This window comes from Podarcis gaigeae, assembly GCF_964106915.1.
Source record: "Podarcis gaigeae genome assembly, chromosome: 1".
NCBI classification, from domain to species: Eukaryota; Metazoa; Chordata; class Lepidosauria; order Squamata; family Lacertidae; genus Podarcis; species Podarcis gaigeae.
The window spans coordinates 85,262,341-85,282,069 of NC_139678.1; the positions used below are offsets into that span (position 1 = coordinate 85,262,341).

The following is a 19,729-nucleotide window of genomic DNA, read 5'->3' on the forward strand; positions in this document are numbered from 1 at the left end:
ATACAACGCACCATGCGTGAAGCGCCCAAAACGCCGCGAGTGGCCACCTTTCTGCAAAGGAAAAAGAAAAGGAAAAAGCATTACCTCCGACTGAGATGGAGAGGGGGAGATAGTGGAAATATGGTGACGGGGCAGTGCTCACGGGATATCGTCATCAGTCACCACAGAGACCAGAACCCCAGCAGGAGGCCAGGGGAAAGGCTTCAGGGGAAAGGCCTTCCACCTACTTCTGAACTTGCCACCAGGGCAAAAAGTGTATCAGCCCCCTACTGCACCATCTACACAAAGCCTTGCAAGGCATGGGATCCACCAGAGCCAAGCACAATGGTCACACCCACACCATACAATTAGTGTGCATGGCTCCAGGGTACTGGGAACTGTAGCACTCTGAGAGGTAGACTGCAGATTTCAGGAGTCTCTGGAGGAAGCAATGTACATTAAACATATGGTGTGGGTGCGACCCAAGGTCATGTGCTGCTGGCTCCACCGAAAGTCGGGAAAAGTCAGAAGGACAGGAGCCTGAGTGCTTGTGGTGATCCAGGCAGATAAGAAGAAGAGGCTGACTTTCTGCCTCTTTCCTGGGAGGAAATCCTCAGAGAAATTGCCCCCACCCAAAGATAAGCGTTCCACTGTTTAAATTCTCATCTTGCCGCCCTCTGGTGAGCTCTGGGCAGCTGGGAATCTGCAACATTTGGTGAGTCCCCTCAGAAGAGACACATCTTGCGCATTTCATCACAGATGAAGATCCAGCCCAGTTGCCCCAAATGCGCTGGCACACGCCGGCGCAGCAATCTAACAGTAACAGGCTGAAGTGCTGCCACTGGCAATGGCTTTCCCCTCTGCTCACTCTCTCGTCTCCGTCATGCTCTTCTATGTGGTTCTGAGCAGCTATCAAGACTTATGGGATCCATGTGGGAAATCATTCCTGGCACATGCATCCAGCTACAACTGGATTCCTAGGTGACAGGTTGCCCAAGAACAGGCCAATCATACTATCCATCAGGGAAGGACGGCTCTCTGAATTCAGGACCAGTGAAACAGATGCACTTGTGTATGTGTGTAAGTTGATACGTGCGCGCGCACACACAGAGCATCTGATGCACAAAGTCGCCCACCCCTCACTCCCAGATTTCCTGCTGTCCCATATCCCAGAAAATTTGCTCTACCAGCTAGATTTCCACGATGCTAATAGTGAGGTGAAACACCTTGTGCAGCAATAAATGGAGGTGACAGGACCATTCTGTGATAAGTAAGAGATGTGGTGATGCAGGGTGCTGGCACAAGAGAGAGGGTGATGTACACACCCACCCCACCCAGTTTGGCCTTTTCTCTTTTGTACTGGACATCATTGAGGTGGGAGGTATCAGAGGCATAAACTCCAGCCAGAAGAAACAAATGCTCCCAACAGCAACTGATCCAGGTGGATTTGTATTCCAGCCAAGCCAGCTTGCCCAAACAAGACTGGCGCTGGCGGGCAGCCCATGTGCCAGGCCAGAAAGATGTATGAATAGATTAGCTATGCTGTTGGTGGATAATTCCCCCATTAAGAAAACGGAAATGCAATAAAACGGCAGTAATGGATACCTGGCTGGCATCCCCCCTGTCGGGCACATGGCAATGGGCAAGCCCTGGCTCCAGGATCACATACCCAGCAGCTTCCTACTGTGGCACGTTGGGCAAAGAGGCATCTGGGCAGGCAAAGTGCATCCCTGCTCCATAGCCAATAGCACAAGCAGCCCAAAATTTAAGGTGGCCACCTTGCCGGACATCCTGCTCAATATGAGTTGCACTAGGATGGTAGGAAAAAGGGGAAATGGCATTTGGACAAAGAGGTAAGTACCAAGCAAGAATGGTGTTGCAGCTGGAGGCTGCCAGGAGGCAAATCCCTTCTTAGCAATGGGGATTTGTTGCCTTGGCAATGAATGGGGATACAACAGCCTTGACTAGGGTGTACGGCCTAACTGGACTCCAGCCTTCTTTACCAGCCAGGGTCCTTCTTTCTCTGCCGCTCTCCCTTCTTAACTGCATATAGGAGGAGAGGGAGAGATGTTTTGGATGGCTGTATGCTCCCCACTCCACCATGTGTGTCAGTCTGTTTCCTGCCTGCCTGGTTTGGGATGCAACAGCTCTCTGCTCTGCAGAGGTGAGAGACTGGCATCCCTGTCCTCAGGTCTAGAAAGCTCATCTCCCCTCAGGCTGCCAAGGCCGCAGGCCTCTGTAGAAACAGAGGAGGAAAGCCTTGAGCCATCTGATCAAAGATGAAACATCCTGTTTCCAAGGATGCCCAAACAGATGTTACCAAGCAGGAAGAATGACAACCCCCGCCCCCACCCCCTTCCTTATTTCATCTGGTGCCCTTGCATCCCCGTCTCGCCCCTGCAGAGAGGGAAGCTAGTGGGGCATCCTGGCTGGAAGATCAGCGCTGGAGGGGTAGGGTGGGATGGGGTGGGGTACGTTATTACTGGAGCAGGCAGTGATGGGGTGATGACATGCCCTAGCTATGCCTGCTGTGAATGATTCCCGTCCCCCTATTAGTTGAACCGGGGAGCCTCCCCCCCCCCTTTCGATCATCCCTGCTTGGAGGCCCCCGAGTGACGTCCAGGCCACGAGGAGCTGCGCTCCTGCCAGGTGCTGACGCGCAGTGCCGGATCATGACGCAGAGGCGCTCAGCCTCCGTGGCCACCGGGCTTGGGGATGGAGAGTAAAAAGAGCCACGACCCCCAGGATCCATCGCCTCGGGCATCTTAGGGGAAGAAGAGGCACGGCTCATTTAATCGCCCCCCATCCCGGGCATTTCTTAAAAGCCCCAGACAGCACCTTGCTCATCATCACCTCGAGCCCAGGGGCTTGGAAGGTGAGCGCAGAGGACCACCGATCTACAACCACCACCCTGGCGTGGCCAATCCCACCCCGGCAACAAGGTGGCACACATCCCGAGACCAGCGGGGAGTCCTACTCCGGGAAAGCCGGGTGGGGCTCCGCGAGGGGTGCGCCTTCTCACTTTCCCCTCCGGCGCCCACAACGCCCTGATGATGCCTGCTGGACACACCGCCTGGGCACCCCGTTCCTCCCCTCCCCCGTCCCACGCCCGGACCCGTTACCTGGAGACGCTTCTTCACCCAGATCTTCTTCATGTCCGCCCCTCCGTCGCCCCCTGGGCGCCCTCCACCCCACCCCCCGGCGGTCAGCGCGATGCGGCGGGGCCGGGCTTGGAGCGCAGGGGCGGCCGGGGCAGAAGGAGCATCCCTCCGCGGGAAGCGGACGCCGGCCTCTCTCCGCTCCTTGCCTCGCCTGCGCTGGCAGAGCTGCCAGCCAGCCCGGAGCCTCGCCCGCCGCCCGCCCGCCCGAGACAATGACAGCGCAGGCGGGGAGGTGGGGGGGGGGCTGGGAGGAAGGAGGGGCCGGAGGGAGGGAGGGGTTGGAGGGAGGAGCTGGGGGGGAGAGAAATGAGAGGGGGTGGCCCCCCACCCCGCAGAAGGGCTGCCTCCCCTCTAAGCCTGGCGGGGTGGGGAGCTTACCCCTCCCAGAGCCACCCTCGACAGCGCCCATCAATCCACGGTTGCCATGGAGGGCTTGGAGGTAGGCGAGGGTTTCTGCCCATCTTGGAAGATGGCGAGGTGGCCTCGTGGGAAGGATCGAGGCAGGGACGGGCGAAAGGGCGCCGCGGTGCAAAGCCAAGGCTCAGCATCGGGACGTGGGTCCCGTCTAGTGGGCATCGGCACTGCCCCGGTGCTTCCCGGCTACATCCCAAGAGCGCCGTGAGGAAAGCCCCTTGCAGAGGGAGGCGTCTCTCGACAGGAGTTTCCCACTGTACCTAAAGAGAACCTCCACGTTCAAAGGCAGCATACCCCCAGTGAGGAAGTGGCGGGGGGGGGGGGGCGAGGGACAGGTAACAAGGAAAGGCTGTTGTCTTAATCCTGCCCTGCTTGAGAGCTTCCCACAGACATCCAGATAACCAGTGTTAAAAGCAGGATGCTGGACCAGATGCAGTTTTCCTCTGTTCTACAAGGCAGTCCTTGTTTCCTCCTGTCTTAAGTTGTGAGGTTCAACATCCCCTCTCTCCCTTCCCCATCCATGGATAAAATCTGCCAGTACACAGCGTGACATTCACATGCAAACACACTACACTGCCCACTACTCTGAGCAGGACTACGCTTCCCCATTTTGTGGGTGGGTGTAGTAAGAGTTTTGCTCTAGGTGCAGCACAGAACAACACAGAACAAGCAAAACTCCTGCTCAATTTAGGTTAAGTGGGAAAGACCAGGAAGGTGTGTTTGTGTGCAATGCGCGTGCGTGCACGCACACACACAATACTTATGGGTAGAAGGGCTAAAGCAGGTAGCGGGCAAGGGCTGCATTCCCTTGGTGGAGGGCTCATCAGTTGGAGCCCTCATGAGCCAGAGACAAAGGTGTTTGGGATTATCTACTCCAGAATCAAGAAAACACCCTTTTCAATTTTCACAATGGCTACCTCAAATTAAAATGCCCAGTCCTGTGCAGATTTATGCAGAAGTAAACCCCACAAGGTTTGATACATAGAACAGAAGACTACAAATTTGTTCTTTAACATCTGGAAGGGGTAAGAGAAACCTTCTTTGCTCCAAGGTATGCAACAAGGGGAGAAAGCAAGTACATTTATCAAATAAAATACTGACCCTTTAACAATCCAGGAAAGATAAGAAGGAAACGAATAGGAAGATTGCATCTGTGATGGAGTGGAAGAGTAACAGTTTCAGAAGACATGGGGTGGGGAGCACATAAAATGGGGCTGAGGGCTGTACACAGCCCCTTGCCTTTAGTTTGCCATCGTGTGGGTTAGAGGCTAACTATCAGATGGCAGCTAATATAAGGCTCCCAGCTTCACAAACAATGCCTCCTCTCACTGCCTCCTGCTCTAAATTTCCACACCTTGAATCCCCACTTTCAGTCAATTGTACTCCTCATATCCACTAAACCATTCATTCCTAGCAATCCCTCCAAACAGAAATGGTGAACCAAACATAGCGGACCAAGATCCCACCATAGAGGGTACTGCGTGCAACCTCTTCGGGGCCCAGCAGAACCACACAGAACTCTGCCGACACTCCTGGCCCTCTTTCCAGCGATAGGCTTTACCAACACAGCCACTCAGCTTAAGCAGTGCAAAGAAGGTTAAATCAGGACACTCTAACTCCAGCATAAGATGCATAAACTTAGGGAGAAATGGGAGCACTTCAGGATTGTTACAGAAGGATCACCATGCTGACTCAGACTACTTCATGCTGGTTCACCTTGGTCAGCATTTTGCCTTGTGCAATGACAGACTCCAGATGAGAAGTTTATAAGCTTACAAGCAGTACAGAATGGCAATACCCAACCTGTGAGCTCCCCTGAATGAGGAGATTGAATCTCTGGTTGTCATGCCTTGTGCTGAATCAGACCATTCATCAATCTAGCTTGGAATTGCTTGCATGGGCTAACAGTCGCTCTCCAAGGTTTCTTTCCTAGCTCCACCTGGAGATGCTGAACCTGTGATCTGTCTGTGCAAGGCATGGATCACTGAGCTATGGGTCATCCCAAAGTGGTTAAACAATCAATCCTTCTTCCCATGGAAATCTGGAGATTGTGGGAGTGTGTGTGGGGGGGGGTGTGTTCCTTATCACTCAGCACTCTTAAAAGATTATATTTCATAGGATTCTTTGTGAGGGAACCATGGATGTTTGCAGTGGTATATTAGTGCTTTTAAATGAATGGTGTAAATGTGGCCAGTGTGTCCACTCTAGCTTATCTAACAACTATCAACTCTCTTATAAGTATACTCAAGTGTCACCTTCATCTCATTCTCCCTCGGTTGTCCCTCTAGCCTACCAACCAACTTACTTTTCCCTCAAATGACTCTCTCTTTCTCTCAACATTTCAAAAACAGCAAAGATTCCTGCATCTGATAAAGTGGACAATGGTCTACAAGAAGCCTACAAAAGTTACCATAGTCTTTAAGATGCCTCAAGAATCTTTGTTGTTTGCACTATTGAAGGCAAGGTAATGTGGATAGACTGCTTCCACCCTCAAATGTATTCTTTACACACATCTAATGTGTACCCTCAGTTACATATTTAGCATGTTGCAAGTGTGTGAAAGGCTGCTTCCAAAAATGGATCCGCTTAGATGTATTTGCTTTAAAGAGAGGCGGTGGTGATGTCATATTCTTCCTCCTCCCCATTTTATCTTCACAACAACCCTGTGAGTTAGACTTCATGGCTGAGTAGGAATTTGAACCCTGGTCTCCCTAGTCCTTGTCCAGCACTCTAACCACTATACCACACTGGGTCTCATAAGCCTGAGGGCAGGAGGTGGCCTTACTAAGACATTCTGGGAGCTTCATATAAATAAATATTCTTGTAGATTTGCAGGACCAAAGCAGGCCATAATTAGATGTGGGGGGTTGAAATTGCATGGAGCGAGTGGCAGTCTGCATGAAACAATATGCCTGCTGCACATAGTCACACAACATGGTTCCTATCATCAGTAAAAAAAATATAAAATAGTGTGAATTGGGTACTAGTAGATAAAGAAAAGGAACATTAGTTTGAAATGGATCAAACGGTGCACACTTAAGGTGGAAATTCTACTTGAAAATATAAACAAGGCCTCACTCTGTGGGATATGAGAATCTGAGGGCTGACTGCGTCATTTCACACAGGGGGGTAAACATATCTTCCTCGTTTCAGATACTTTTGTGCAGACAGACAGCGACAGTTTCAAGCTTTTGATAAGCTGATTGTGCAGTCCTCACAGGGAATGAAAAGGAATTTGTACTTTCCAAAAGAAAAGAAGGAATAGTTATTTCACATCAGTCCAGAGCCTGGACACATGGGATCCCTATCTGAAGGTGTCATGTTGGCAAGATATAATAAGATAGGCCAAGATCTAGCTAAAAACATACTTTCTGAGCCTTTCTAGCACCAGAAAAAGAGAGGACAGAACTCCAGCACCTTTAATAGTTGCACTGAAGAGGGAATTTCAGCTCTGCAAACACCAAACGAGTGGAACTGCATCACAAAAAATAGAGAAAGGAGGGGCAGATTTGCATACATTTTGCATATGCTAATTTATAGAGAGAGATGCAAAGCTAGGAAAAAATACTATAATTTAAATGGATATGCATTTCTTTAAAAATATTTCATGGAAGAACGCAGGAGGCAATTTGTATAAAACGTGTATTTCTGAAGCTAGAAATGGGAATAAGCAGAGGTGGGGAAACCAATGGAGGAATAGGCTCCCCAGGGTTCAATTCATAACTGGTCCATTAACAATGGATCCACTCCGAGGTCTGAAAGTGACCCTTTTTAAAAGAGGTCATTTATGAGCTGACGAAGCCTCTAAATCCAAGTGCATTCCCAGAGGTGTCTGCTCTATTAGGGCAGATGGGGCACTGCCCCACCAACCTCAGTCTGCTCTCAGCCAGCCCCCACCTGCTTGCCTCCTTACCTACAGCCAGACCAGGGGGTGGGGGCACTGCCTGCCAGCTTCCTTCTCATTAGGCTCAAGGCATATACAGATTAGCAGCTTAAAACACAGCAGTTGGTTCCCCCTTCCCATCCTTTGCGTTCGAAGTAGCATTTTTAAATTGCTGTACACATCATGACCTGGTTTATTTCTCCATCTGCCCCCACTACTACCAGGCACCCAAATTATTATTCAATGAAGCTGTCATCTACACAATGACAGCAGATGCCCGAGCCAATTTTGGTTTATTAAAAATAAAAAGAACTGCAAAAAACGGGGGGCACACACTCACACAAATCTAGCAAGTGGATTGATACCCAACTCAAGTTCATTCCAAACTAAAGGAAACTAGGAAATGCCGGGGCAGTAATGCTCACCGATCTTCTAGTTAGGCTAGGTTGTAGGTGATTTTTCTTTTCCGGGAAGCTAAATTTGCAGCTGCTGCTGCTGCCTTTTAAAGATAACAGTAAATGTCTCAGAAATCTCCATGTTGGGTTGCTATTGGGCCAGTGTCTTGATGCTAGAAGCATTCTTAAGGAGCAATGGGGGTGGAAGGAGATAGCATAACATACAGTGGAATCCCTACGGACTTGTTAAAAAGAAAACATCCGCAAAACTAATCCTTTTCCCACTCATTGTTTTTTCCCAACTGTGGGCGGTTAGTATACTGGAGAAGGCGAAAGCAACGGTGCAGGCTGAAAAGCTTTTAGGGGACCATTTGCATAAGACATTTTTATATGTTCACAAGAGAAATGTGGGCTGGATGAAACTACTGTCAAGAGAATGCTCAGTGGGGCTGAAGACGCAACACTTTCAGACTAATTGGACAGGGGATAAAGCCAAATGATCAATGTTTGTCTAGACCCCATTAGTTCCTCTCTGTGCTCCTCCTTGCTCACTTCAATTCCACACAGACGTCAATATGGGCGCAGTGTCAGATCCAAGCAACCCTCATTTGCCCTGTTTTGTACTACCCAGTCTTTCACAGAGGAAGGCAGGAGCACCTACTAACACCTCTCTTCTAATAGCCCACTCCCCGTGCTCCCCCCATTACACATTGACTTGCTGGACTCATTTACCCTGAAAACACCTTCCTGGTACTGGTTTTTGAAGCAGAGCATGAGCTTCAGAAACTGAACACAACAGTTTCCCAATTGTAAGAGTTTACTGGCTATAAATAGTTTCTCATTTTATTTTCATTTGATCGCTTTTCTTCTTGCAGGTTATGCAACATCACAAATTCGACCAAAGAACCCCTCCCACAATAATAACCACGATGCAGCACCAAAGGGAGCAACGTTATATAGCACACCAAAGAAAAAAAGAAAGATTCCAGTTTATCCAGTAAAGAGAAGACACAGAAAATCAGAAACTAAACCAGCCAGAAGATTTTATATGCTGTAGTACGTAACCAGAAATAGTTTTGAAAACTGAAAGAGGTTGGAATGAAATATTAAGTTTAAGAATAAGTCTGGTTGAATTTATAGAATAGCAGCAGCACATCCAGACACATTTGCTACCCAGTTGCGGAGGCTCGTGAGCAAAGAAATAAGCGCACTGGCATTTTGTGGGTTAACGAGTACAACAAAATGGTGCAGCCTGGAGATTTTCCTGTTTGGCATTCCAGCCATTCCATTTCTCATCTCCCCAGTTTTGTTCCTCCCTCAATGCTCAGTCAGCATTCCAGCACCATTCCAGCATTCCTGGATTAGAATAGCTCAGCAACAGTTACCTGTGCTCTGGTAACCTCATATTTAGATGGTTGCAACACATTCCATGCATGGCTACCTGCAGCTAGCGTGGAAGGTGGCTGCCACTTTTGTGAGTGGTCCTGTTCAAACTGCACTGGTTTGCCAATATGCTACTGGGACCAGTTCAAGGTTTTTGTCACTCACTTACAAATCCCTGAATGACTTTGGTCCCAAACACTTAAAAACTATTAGCTGTAGCCTGCAGAGGAAGCCCTCTTCATGATTCCATTACCAAGCATAGTGCATGAGGTAGTGATGTGGGGAAGGGCCTTATCTGTGGTGGCGCCCCATCAATGGCACTCCTTCCCCCTAGAGTAGGAGTGGGCAGATGCCAGACTTTCTGGAACCACTTTGGATTTTTTAATCGAACCCCAGGATCTATGGGTGCAAAAGCTGTAACAGTTAATATCAGATTATTTGGAGCCTGAGTCATTTAGGGCTTTCAACACCAACATTAGCACCTTGAAGCGGGCCTGGAAATGAACCGGCAACCAATGCAGCTGTTTTAAAACACAGCATCTGGAAGGAATCCCAGCCAGCATCTGGCTGCTGCACTGTGGACCAACTCAAGTTTCTGAGTTGTCTTCAAGGGCAGCCCCAAGTACATGGGCAGGATTCTTTGGAGAAAGTCATGTGCTTTAAATGTAGAGTGTGTATGTAGCCAGAGCTTAACCTTCAGTGACCTGAGGAGAGCTGAACCCTACAGAATGGAAAGTAGGCCAACGTACATGGACTACATTTTTATTCTTTGGCTATGATGATGGAATTATCACCAGTCACGGCTGTTGTGAATGTGGTCACTTTGCATAACAAGCTTTACATAGATTGTACTTTTTGTATTTTATTACCCCGCTGATTGTGCTGTTCACAAGACACCTCCCCCACCCCCCGTCTATACCCGTAGATATTTTATACAGCTGTCAAACGTGGGCTCCGATCCATGAAGGCTGGTGCCATAATAAACCTGTTAGTCACAAACCCCTTTATTCAATTCTTAAGGGGGGGGGGGACATCCCTCAGTCTCCTGAAACAGTCAAAATAGTGACAACGATTTACCAGGGACTTGAAAACAGAGATTGCTCTTGATAAATAAGAACAGTTGGAACATTTGCTGTATATTTCACACATTCATGCACAGGATGCAGATATTCATTTCCTCCACCCTTCCACATTTTGGGGAACATGGTTTTTTCATCTAAAAAAGGAAGCAGCTGACATTTTCTAAGCTGACAGGAATTTTAAAAGGGCCTAATGCAGAGAGTACTAGTGTCAGGGAGAACACTCCCTTCACCAGGATTTCCTTTGATATCATCATCATGGCAAGGACCCTAGACTGGCTGTGGCCTCTCCCACCTTGTACAAAGGCCTGCACCTTGCGGAAAAAGATCCGGCCAGGGTGCTGACTATGACATCACCAGCTTTATTTATGCCTAGGAAGCCTTGAGGGGAGAAGGGAGCAACCAAACTGCAACCTGACCCCCCTTGTTTAGCTCTCTGGGTGTCTGTCCACAAGGCTAAGTTGCTTAAGATAGGCTGTGTCATTCACAGCACAGCCTCTTCTCCTCCCTGCAGTGCCATGACCTTCAAGGGACACGGGCCTGGCCTGGCATTTTCCCAGCCGCAGTTTAACAATAACATGGAAGGGGAGCTGCGGCAAGCTCCTGACTTTATTGTTTTAACTCTTTTTAAATTGTTTGCTTTTCAGTTGTTTGTTTTATTCTATATTTTAACTGAGGAAGCTTTAATACCCCCAATGGCTTTGCTATTGTGCATTTTAATTATGTATTGAGTTTATAGCTGTAAACCACTTAGAAGCCATTTTGGAATATAAGCAGTATATAAATCAATAAATGACATAACAACAACAATCATTAAGGGAGAATCTCTTTGAGTCCCAAGCCTCACGTGTGGCAAAGTGTCTGCATACTTTCTATCTGCACTTAAAGACTATATATAAATAATGCCTAGTGTACATTTACCAAATGTGTACCTACAATGAACAGTGTGCCTTGAAATGTACCTCCTGCTCCAATCACAGCCTATGGTGTTAAGGTCTGAATGCCGCTTTGAAAATGCAAAAATGGTTATGTTATTATGAAAAGGTACCCAAAATTCCTCAGCATGCAGCGCATGCAGCATCCCCAGAACCACCTAGGTACTTGCTCATGCCACTTGCTTGCTGCTTCATTCATGGTTTGCGTAATGTAAAAGAAAGTGTACATATCTGCATCTGTCAAACACTGAAGCGTAGGAGTGAGCCAGAGTCCCAGAAAGGCATAAGCTCCATGCATAACACATGTATATGCGCAAGCTGAACAAAAGGTGAAAGCCATTAGCACAGTAGAAGTACAAAAAATACCGGGAGGCACCAGATTTCGTTCAACAGACAAGCCTATAAGAAACAGCCTGCTGTCCTGCTGCTTTTACAAGAACCAGGGTGATGGAGTGTGCCAACTAATGCTCACCTCTGTGTGTGTTTTTTCTGGCAGAGCTCCTGAGCTTTTAACACAGGGGTGGGAACTTGAAGCCCTCCAGCTGTTGTTGGGACTCCCCATCCCTGCTTTAGCAGCTGCAGGTAGGTGAAAATTCAGCTAGTAAAAGCTCAGCCCATTCAGGTAAAAACTTTTACGTGCTGGTTTACTGGCTGTCATGCAGCAGTTAAAAAATCACAAGGGGTGGGGAAATTGGACAGCCCTGATACCAGCATGTATCATTTACTAATGATCCCCAGCCACAAACACCTGCACAAGAGGCAACCTTAAAATGAACCATAATTTTAATGTGAATGAACAGCATGCTGGTACATGATGCTCGGAAGTTCCCATGGCACTATTCTCCCACTCCAGCTGCTGCCACACCATGAATGAAACAAGTCACAATATGGCTCATCACATCATCCAAACCTGGGCTCATGGTTTGTTTCTCCCAAACAAACAACTGTCAGTAAGTGAAGAACAAACCTTGGTTACCACCTATAGTTTGTTTGGAGAGAAACAAACCATGAGCCTGGGTTCAGATAACACAAAAAAGCAGACTCTGGCCTGTTTCATTCATGGCTTTGCAGCAGTAACAGCAGGGAAGGAGCTCTGTGGGAGCTTCTGAACAGTATGCACCATCATGCTCCTTATTCCCATAGAACCATAGTTTGTTTTAGACTATGGTTTAATATAATATGCAAACCAGTCACAAAACACTAGAACCAGAAGATTAGCCACAGTGCACATAAGACTACACATTCTAAACAAGTTGTCTTTCAACACACTAAAGACCAATACATCTCACAGGGTGGCCAGGTGAAAGAATGGGCAAGATTTCCCCAGCATTAATTACTGTGCAGAAGAGTGAATTTCAGTGAGATTTTTATGCACAAATGTGCAGGCAGCTTGTCCTCTTTGCCGTGTGCCCAGCCTACATCTATTATGGCCTATATCTATTATTCCATAACCAAGACCAATTTCATCAGCTGCAAGCCTGCAACTTACAAAACAGTTCAAGCTACCAGAGGCCACACACACAAAGTTCTGAATGGCTTTTAAAGGCTTTTAAAAAATTCATTAATTTTGAATGTGAAGCTAAGTGCTCTCACTCAATCAAACCAGCAGGAGCGCCGATTGCTGCCTGAGCATACTCAGCCAGCCTCTGCCACAAACTACTGCCATGGGGTTTGTGTTGGGGCCAATTTATACATTTGATTTCGGCATAATCAAATGGTAAATCTTTTCTCTCTCTCTTTTTCCAGGAACATACAGGGTGCAAGTGGAGAAATCACATGTTTAATAACTCACTACCTCCTGTTAAAATACTTCAGTTTTTTCCACATTGCGAAGGAAAATACTGGAGAGAAGTCTTCAGTCTATAGCCTGCTTCCCAAACAAACAAACATATTTTCTGTGTGCAGAGCCATTTTTTTCCTTTTCTTTGTTAGGGAGCATTTAACTATCCAGGCCATTTTCTACACTGACTGTGCTCGATGCAGTTTAACCACCACAGAAATGCCCTCCATTTCGCATATTGTGTTAGTATCAGCAATAAAACAAAAAACACCATCATCAAACCATTACTAACCACCAAGACAACATCAGTGAAACACAATACACAAAATGCCGGAGGCTTCCAAAAAGAACAGCTGAGCAGCTAGGCAGCATCTCTCCTTTCCTGTCAAGTGGGACCTGCCCAGCCCAAAAAGGTGGTCATGCCATCCATCCACCCCCATCCTGAGAGCACAGTACTGGCTGTTCCATACGTTCAGGATCAAAGCTACCTTGAGTTGGTGCTGCATATCATGGTACAGTACAGCAGCCCCCCAGCAAGTGGTGCAGTGGACTTTTTAGCTGCAATGAACACTGTCTTCAAATGCTGTGAGTGGCCTTGGCAGAGCTAGCCCTATAAGGCAGAATACCATCGCGAGATGCCAGAACTTACCATGAGCGCCTCCCTTGTTCTCTTATAAGGGCAATGGCGCCCACCTGAGAGTGCCGGAACTGGCTTCTGAAGAATTCCGGCTGGAAAAAAAAGCCCTGCCAATGCTTAAACAAATAGCACAGGGATGGAGGCTCAGGTCTAATTGCACTCACTCCTCTAGGCCTTGCAATCTAGCCACAGAGACTCTCCCCAGGCCACGCCCCTTCTCCAGCCACACCCCCTTTCCACAAGACACACCCCTCAGCAGCCTTGCTGCACATCCTTGGTGTGTGTTTTTGCCTGGCTCTCATGCATCTTTGAAGACTGAAGATACTCTTACTTGCTTAGGCAGAGCAGGGCAGGCAAGTGTGTGTTGAAAGTAGCCTACTATTCAAAGGTAATATATATATATATATTGGTCCACCCACGTTTGCCTCGGGCCCTGCCCACCAGTGACATGTGGCCCCTTGAAAGGTCATTCAGAAAGGAATGCGGCCCTCAAACTGAAAAAGTTCCCCACCCTTGATGTACTGCAAGACCACTGCATTTGAGTTATCTTTTCAACTTGTTTTCTACTGCTAGTCACACCCCTTCATTTCTTATATATTACTGGTTGTTACTTCAAAGCCATCTCTTTAAGGAGCCTTGCCCTCATACCATTTTTCCGTGATCTCTAAAACTCTGTTCAAGAAAAACAGTGTTCCTGCACCTTCTGAAGTGTAATTTCAGATGAAGGGACCATTTGCAGCTTCCTTTCCTAGCAGTTGTTCTCTTCCCTGGAGGTACTCAGAGGGACTCTGGACAATCCCTACCTCCCTTTCAAGTCCTGGGGCTTATTTGAAAGTTCCACCTCTGAGCAGAGTGGCCAGTGGGAAGCAGCGCCTGCCCTGCCATTAGGCTGAGAAAAGCAGCCATTTCAGACAGTGGATGCTGAGAGAGTGGGGAGAATGATGGTAAGATGCTGGAGAGCTAAGCTGTATGTATGCCATGTGGTGTACCCCATGGCCCAGAAACTAGCCTGTTGCTCTCAGGAGCAGTGAAGGACAGTCTCTCATCACCAGTGCTGAGGTAGAATTCAATGCCAGGCTGCTATGAGTCAGCTGTGAGTGGGCAGTTGGAACCATCTTGTCCTTTGCCTCAGGCAGCACAATGTCTTGGACTGGACCTGGATGGAAAAATAGTACAGGGCTCCTGCACCTTGATTGGTGCTGCTGAATTTTGCTCTTCTACACAACTACTAAAGGTGCAAGAGCACCTTCCTCTTCCACATCTGGTTGCTCTGCTTCTATATGCTTTGTGAACCAGAATTACAAGCCCCAATATTTTTCTTTTCTGAGTCAGAGAGGAAGCCTTTTTTTCCACTCCCAGGAAGCAAAGCACCAAAACCTTTTAAACCTTGGAGCTGGAGAGCAGAATGGGAAAGATTATCCCCAGAGTGCTGTGCTGCACTTCTGAAATGCTCTGAGCATAATTAGTTATAACAAGAATCTCATTCAGCTCTCACTTTCCCTGCCTACTATTCAAAATCTCTCCAGATTCCCCTATTCAGAAACTCAAGAGATGTAACTTTATTTTACCCTGTCAATTGACTGCATAGCGTTTTCGTGAAAAGTTCTCGGTCTAAGGTGTTCATTTTGCATTGTTTTTAAACTTATCTATGCTTTTTGCATAGTTTTAAAAACCATTTTACAGGCACTTTCAGACAACCTGTTTATTGATCATACATCCTGATTTGTTTGCAGGCATATTAGGCAATGTTGGCCATTTAATAAACATTCATTAAAATTTGTTTACAGGGAGGTTAGGCAACTCTGCATCAAAACAAGGGATACACAACACTTTCCAGGGCTTTCCCCCACAACTTTCCTGATGCGGATTTCTGGGTCAAGGCCTCTCAATCAACTAGAATTGTGCAACCTGGATTTGCCAACATGTGATTGAAATCCCATTCAAAGTGCATTGAATTGTTTTTATTGTATGTTTGTAAGTCGCCTTGAGACTCATGTGAAAGTTGACTAATGATAATAATAATAATATCTGGCTCTGAGTGAGTATTGCCAGCTTCCTTGGGTGTGCTTGGTGGAGACACCCTTCCTCGTCTTTCCCCTCTTCCTTGCCCTGAAGGTGGTGAAACATGTCAAGAGCCAGTGGGAGTGGGGAGAGAGAAGAAGCCGGCCATGTTCTCAGGCATGAGAAAGCAACACTCAGAGAAAAGCCTAGATGCCTGAGGAGGTTCAGTGCAATGTTCTAGTGTAAGCACTATATTTACTCCCCTTGTGGGCCTGGCACTTGCCCTCTGCCTGGTGTGTAACACAAGCTCTGGCTGCCCCGCTAGAATCTGAGGGGCTGGCACATTCCGTCGCAAAAATAGCCACCAAACCCCAAGCGAGAGGCTGACTGACTGGACAGCTGCAACAGACAGAGCTGTCACACAGAAACTGGGACTAGCAATGCATTTGGGACGTGCCCCCCCCCCCCCGCAGCATGTGGAAGGGTTGTTCTTGGCCCAGGGATGCTTCCAGTTGGACAGAGCCAAAGTCACTCAGCTTGACACATCTGGGGGGCAAGGCAACCATTTTGACTACCACTTATGCCAGATTTTAGTCCACTTATCCGCTTGTGCTTCTGATGAGGAGGAGAAATGGGGGTTGCACTATGGCATGAAGATGTTTTAAAAGCAGAGAAAAAGCAATAATGTAAAACACATGCTTTTTGACTGTCTTGGTCTTGAGGTGCAACCGTGCTATTAGATCCCTAACTGATATGGTGGGAACTCAAATGGGTTCAGTGTCCAATAGAGTGCAATAAGCAGGCTATCCGAACTCTGTTCCCCAGCTCCCTGGTAGTCATGCACATCTGTAGAATAGAAGTTCTGTCAGTGACTTGTTTGGAAAGAGGTTGTGCCTTTTGAACTATGAATCTTGATGGATCCGAAACCTTTGCATCACTTTGGAAGTATTTATTAGCCACATCTTTGCATTTGTATTTCAGCAGTCCTAAGCAGGATTTAGGACACAGGCCCAGGACACAAATTTGCATTAACACTTGCATGTGCTAATTTATATGTCTGCTCAGGCATCCCCAACATTGTGCTTTACAGTACACCCAGCTTCCCTGTAAGCAAAGTGAAACATGAATCGCTGGCTTTTTAAAAGAGGAGGAAGAGGCAGACGATCCAGAGCACAATGCAAAATGCTGGGGCTCAGTCTCTTGTAATCAAGACTCTTTCCCCAAAGTGTTTAGGATTTAAATTGCTGTTTTTAATTTGCGGATATCTAAGGGGGGGGGGGGAAATAGCAGATTTTATTATAGTCTACAACACTCAGAGGGAAGGGGTGTGCGCACATGTGTGTGTGTGTGTCTATATCTATCTATCATCTATCTATCTATCTATCTATCTATCTATCTATCTAGCATCTATCTATCTATCTAGCATCTATCTAGCATCCCTCTTGTTATGTCATTTCCTTGTGCATCTTGGTAATAAGTTGATTTCTTTTTTTAAAAGAAAGAGAAAGGAAACCTTGGAGTTATCCTCAGGTTAAATACCATCCAATTGTGGTTGGAGCTTCCTTTCTCTCGGAGAAGAAGAAGGAAAGCGAACTGTTTCAACACAACATGACATGCAACACCTGTGGGACATTAGAAGTGAGGCTACATCTGCAGCAGGGGCGTAAGTGTAGTTTGCCCATACATACTCCTGCCCACCTTCGATCAAAGTCAGCATGTTATTAGTAGAGGTCTCCACAAGGGGAGTTTTGACACTTGTGAGCATCCAGTCTAGAAAAACATCCTGATGCTGGTTAGTCAACAAAAGCAAAATTGAGCTGATTATATCAGTAGGGACAATGCTGGGAACACATAATGAATCATATTATGAGGAGTTTGGGGGATCGGGTCTGGGCTCCTTCCAAATCTTGGGATCTGGGTGTGGGGATTCAGTGGAATGTATAAGAGCAAGCTTGCCAAAGCAGTTCCTTTGTCAAGGTAAGTGCCATAAACAAAGAAGAAAAAAAGCCAGAGAAATGTGTGAGAGCTGAGCTGGGAGCTGGAGGCAGAGAGAGACATGTTTTTGCTCTGTGTTGGATTCAGAGCTGTAACTAATTGAGAAGGAAGTGTGAATGCTGTGAGCTCCTCCATCTTATGCTCAGGTTGCACTTACATGCAAATAAAACCATATAGCCTAAAAACACCACAGTTGACCTTCATTCCATGGAAACTGAACACTGGAGTCTCTTACTGCTCAGAGGTTGAGTTGGCATTTAACAGTACGAACCATATGAAACAAAGAAAAGTGATTAAGCACAGCAGGTGCAGAGAGGATCAATGATAATCTAAGGCGTGTGGGAAGCCTATCTGTGTTTGTAGCATGGAAAAGCAGATCAAAGAAGAGCTAACCCTAATCTCCTGTCTAGGCAGCTAGTCCTAGGTACTAAAATTAAAAAAAAAAATTGTTTAACCGAGAAGAATGTAGAGACTGCCAGCATGGGTCAACACTGGAATACAGTCTGCAATGGGATGTGAAATAGCATATATGGCATCTTTCATATATTAAATAATTATAACAAGCCCATACACATTTAGGATTAGGAAACATGGCATCTAAGGGCAGAGGATGTTACACTTGGGAATCTTCACACACACAAATTTGGTAACAGAAACGGCAACAAACCCACCACCTCTTTTTCATTATACCTAATCCTTTCTTCAACACATGCACACACAACTTGCTCACTCTTGCACAAAATTACAGTGCACATATGCCAGATTATCCACACATTGAAGGAATGCCTTCTGCTATCTGGAGAGCAGAATAAACTCTTTCTTTGAATCAACTTCGGTGTCATTTGACTTCCTTCCTCCTGTCCTGGAGCAACGCAGACCCAATCGGTGAACTCAAATAAGGCTACAACATAAACACATGTTCTTCCCCCACCCGATCCCTACATCCTGGTCATGCACAAACACACACCCATTGGGGTACACATTTACTGAGTTCTACTGTTCTGCCAACCTAGCAGTTCAAAAGCATGCCAAAGTGCAAGTAGATAAATAGGTACCGCTCCGGTGGGAAGGTAAACAGTGTTTCTGTGCGCTGCTCTGGTTTGCCAGAAGTGGCTTAGTCATGCTGGCCACATGACCTGGAAGCTATACGCCGGCTCCCTTGGCCTGTAAAGCGAGATGAGCGCAGCAACCCCAGAGTCAGTCACGACTGGACCTAATGGTCAGGGGTCCCATTACCTTTACTGTTCTGTTAGATAGGCCCTTCTGGTGAAAAAGGAAAGTTTGTCACCTCATACCCCTCCAATTTTTCCTTTTAATTCTCTAGTGACAGTTTGGTGGGGGTTATTTGTCAGCAAGGGAACAGGGTAAACTCAGGCAGAGCCACACCATACACTTAAAGCACATTCAATACACGTTTAAAGAACATAGCTTTCCCCCAAAGAATCCTGGGAACTGTAGTTTGTTAAGGGTGTGAAGAATGGTAGCTCCTTGAGGGCAAAACTACAGTTCCCAGGATTCTTTGGAGGAAGTTTTAGTTTTGCTTTAAATGTATTTCCTTTATTTGTGTTGTGAATTATCTTCAGTGTATTTCACCTTGGGACAGTTGTTTAGAAGGTGCCTAAACAATAAATTAATAATAATAGTCATGTGCTTTAAATGTCCACTGAATGTAACTTAATGGATGGTGTGGCTGGTGCTATTACCCACAAAGCAGAGCTCAAATCGGTTGATTACAGATATTTTGCAACCCTATGCCTCCCCAACCAAGAGTAAACACCACTGAACTCAAAGGGACTTACTTCTGAAAACACGCATATATAGAATTGCCCTGTCAACCACTCTTGTTGGTTTATCCATAAGGGCAAATCAGGAAGCAGGAGACTGGGATTTAAAAGCAAGCACTGGATTTTCCAACAGCACATGATGCCAGAGTGGCCAGATGCACAAGAGGATGGGGCTCCTACACCTTAAATAGGCATAGGGAATTTCAACAGGTGTAGCTGGATTGACAAGTTAAATGTTAAAGAGTGCCACTGTCCTGTTCTCTTTTTCACATGGTCATTCTACATTACCTTCCGAAGAGAGAG

The 19,729-nt window shown here is 46.8% G+C and overlaps 1 protein-coding gene and 1 long non-coding RNA gene across 6 annotated transcripts in view; one reads left to right on the forward strand and one right to left on the reverse strand.

Annotated features, from left to right (window-relative positions):
- The window catches only part of SPEG (striated muscle enriched protein kinase), a 99,531-nt gene that overhangs the window by 69,552 nt on the left and 10,250 nt on the right, over window positions 1-19,729 (reverse strand). Inside the window, exons 1-2 of one of the 5 annotated variants that reach the window (XM_083726507.1) lie at window positions 3,102-3,178; window positions 12-51 (exon numbers count right to left, since the gene is read on the reverse strand). The exons of 3 other annotated variants lie outside the window; for them this stretch is intronic. In XM_083726507.1, coding sequence (XP_083582633.1) covers window positions 12-51; window positions 3,102-3,134 — 73 coding nt within the window. In that variant the 5' untranslated portion in view covers window positions 3,135-3,178. Of the gene's footprint in view, window positions 1-11; window positions 52-3,101; window positions 3,179-19,729 lie in introns of those variants that run through there. One more of the 5 variants, XM_083726508.1, reaches the window with a different exon arrangement.
- LOC310839289 lies at window positions 2,393-8,951 on the forward strand. The gene is made up of 3 exons (XR_014561395.1): window positions 2,393-2,854; window positions 5,906-6,018; window positions 8,708-8,951. It is a non-coding gene; the product is annotated as an uncharacterized lncRNA (long non-coding RNA).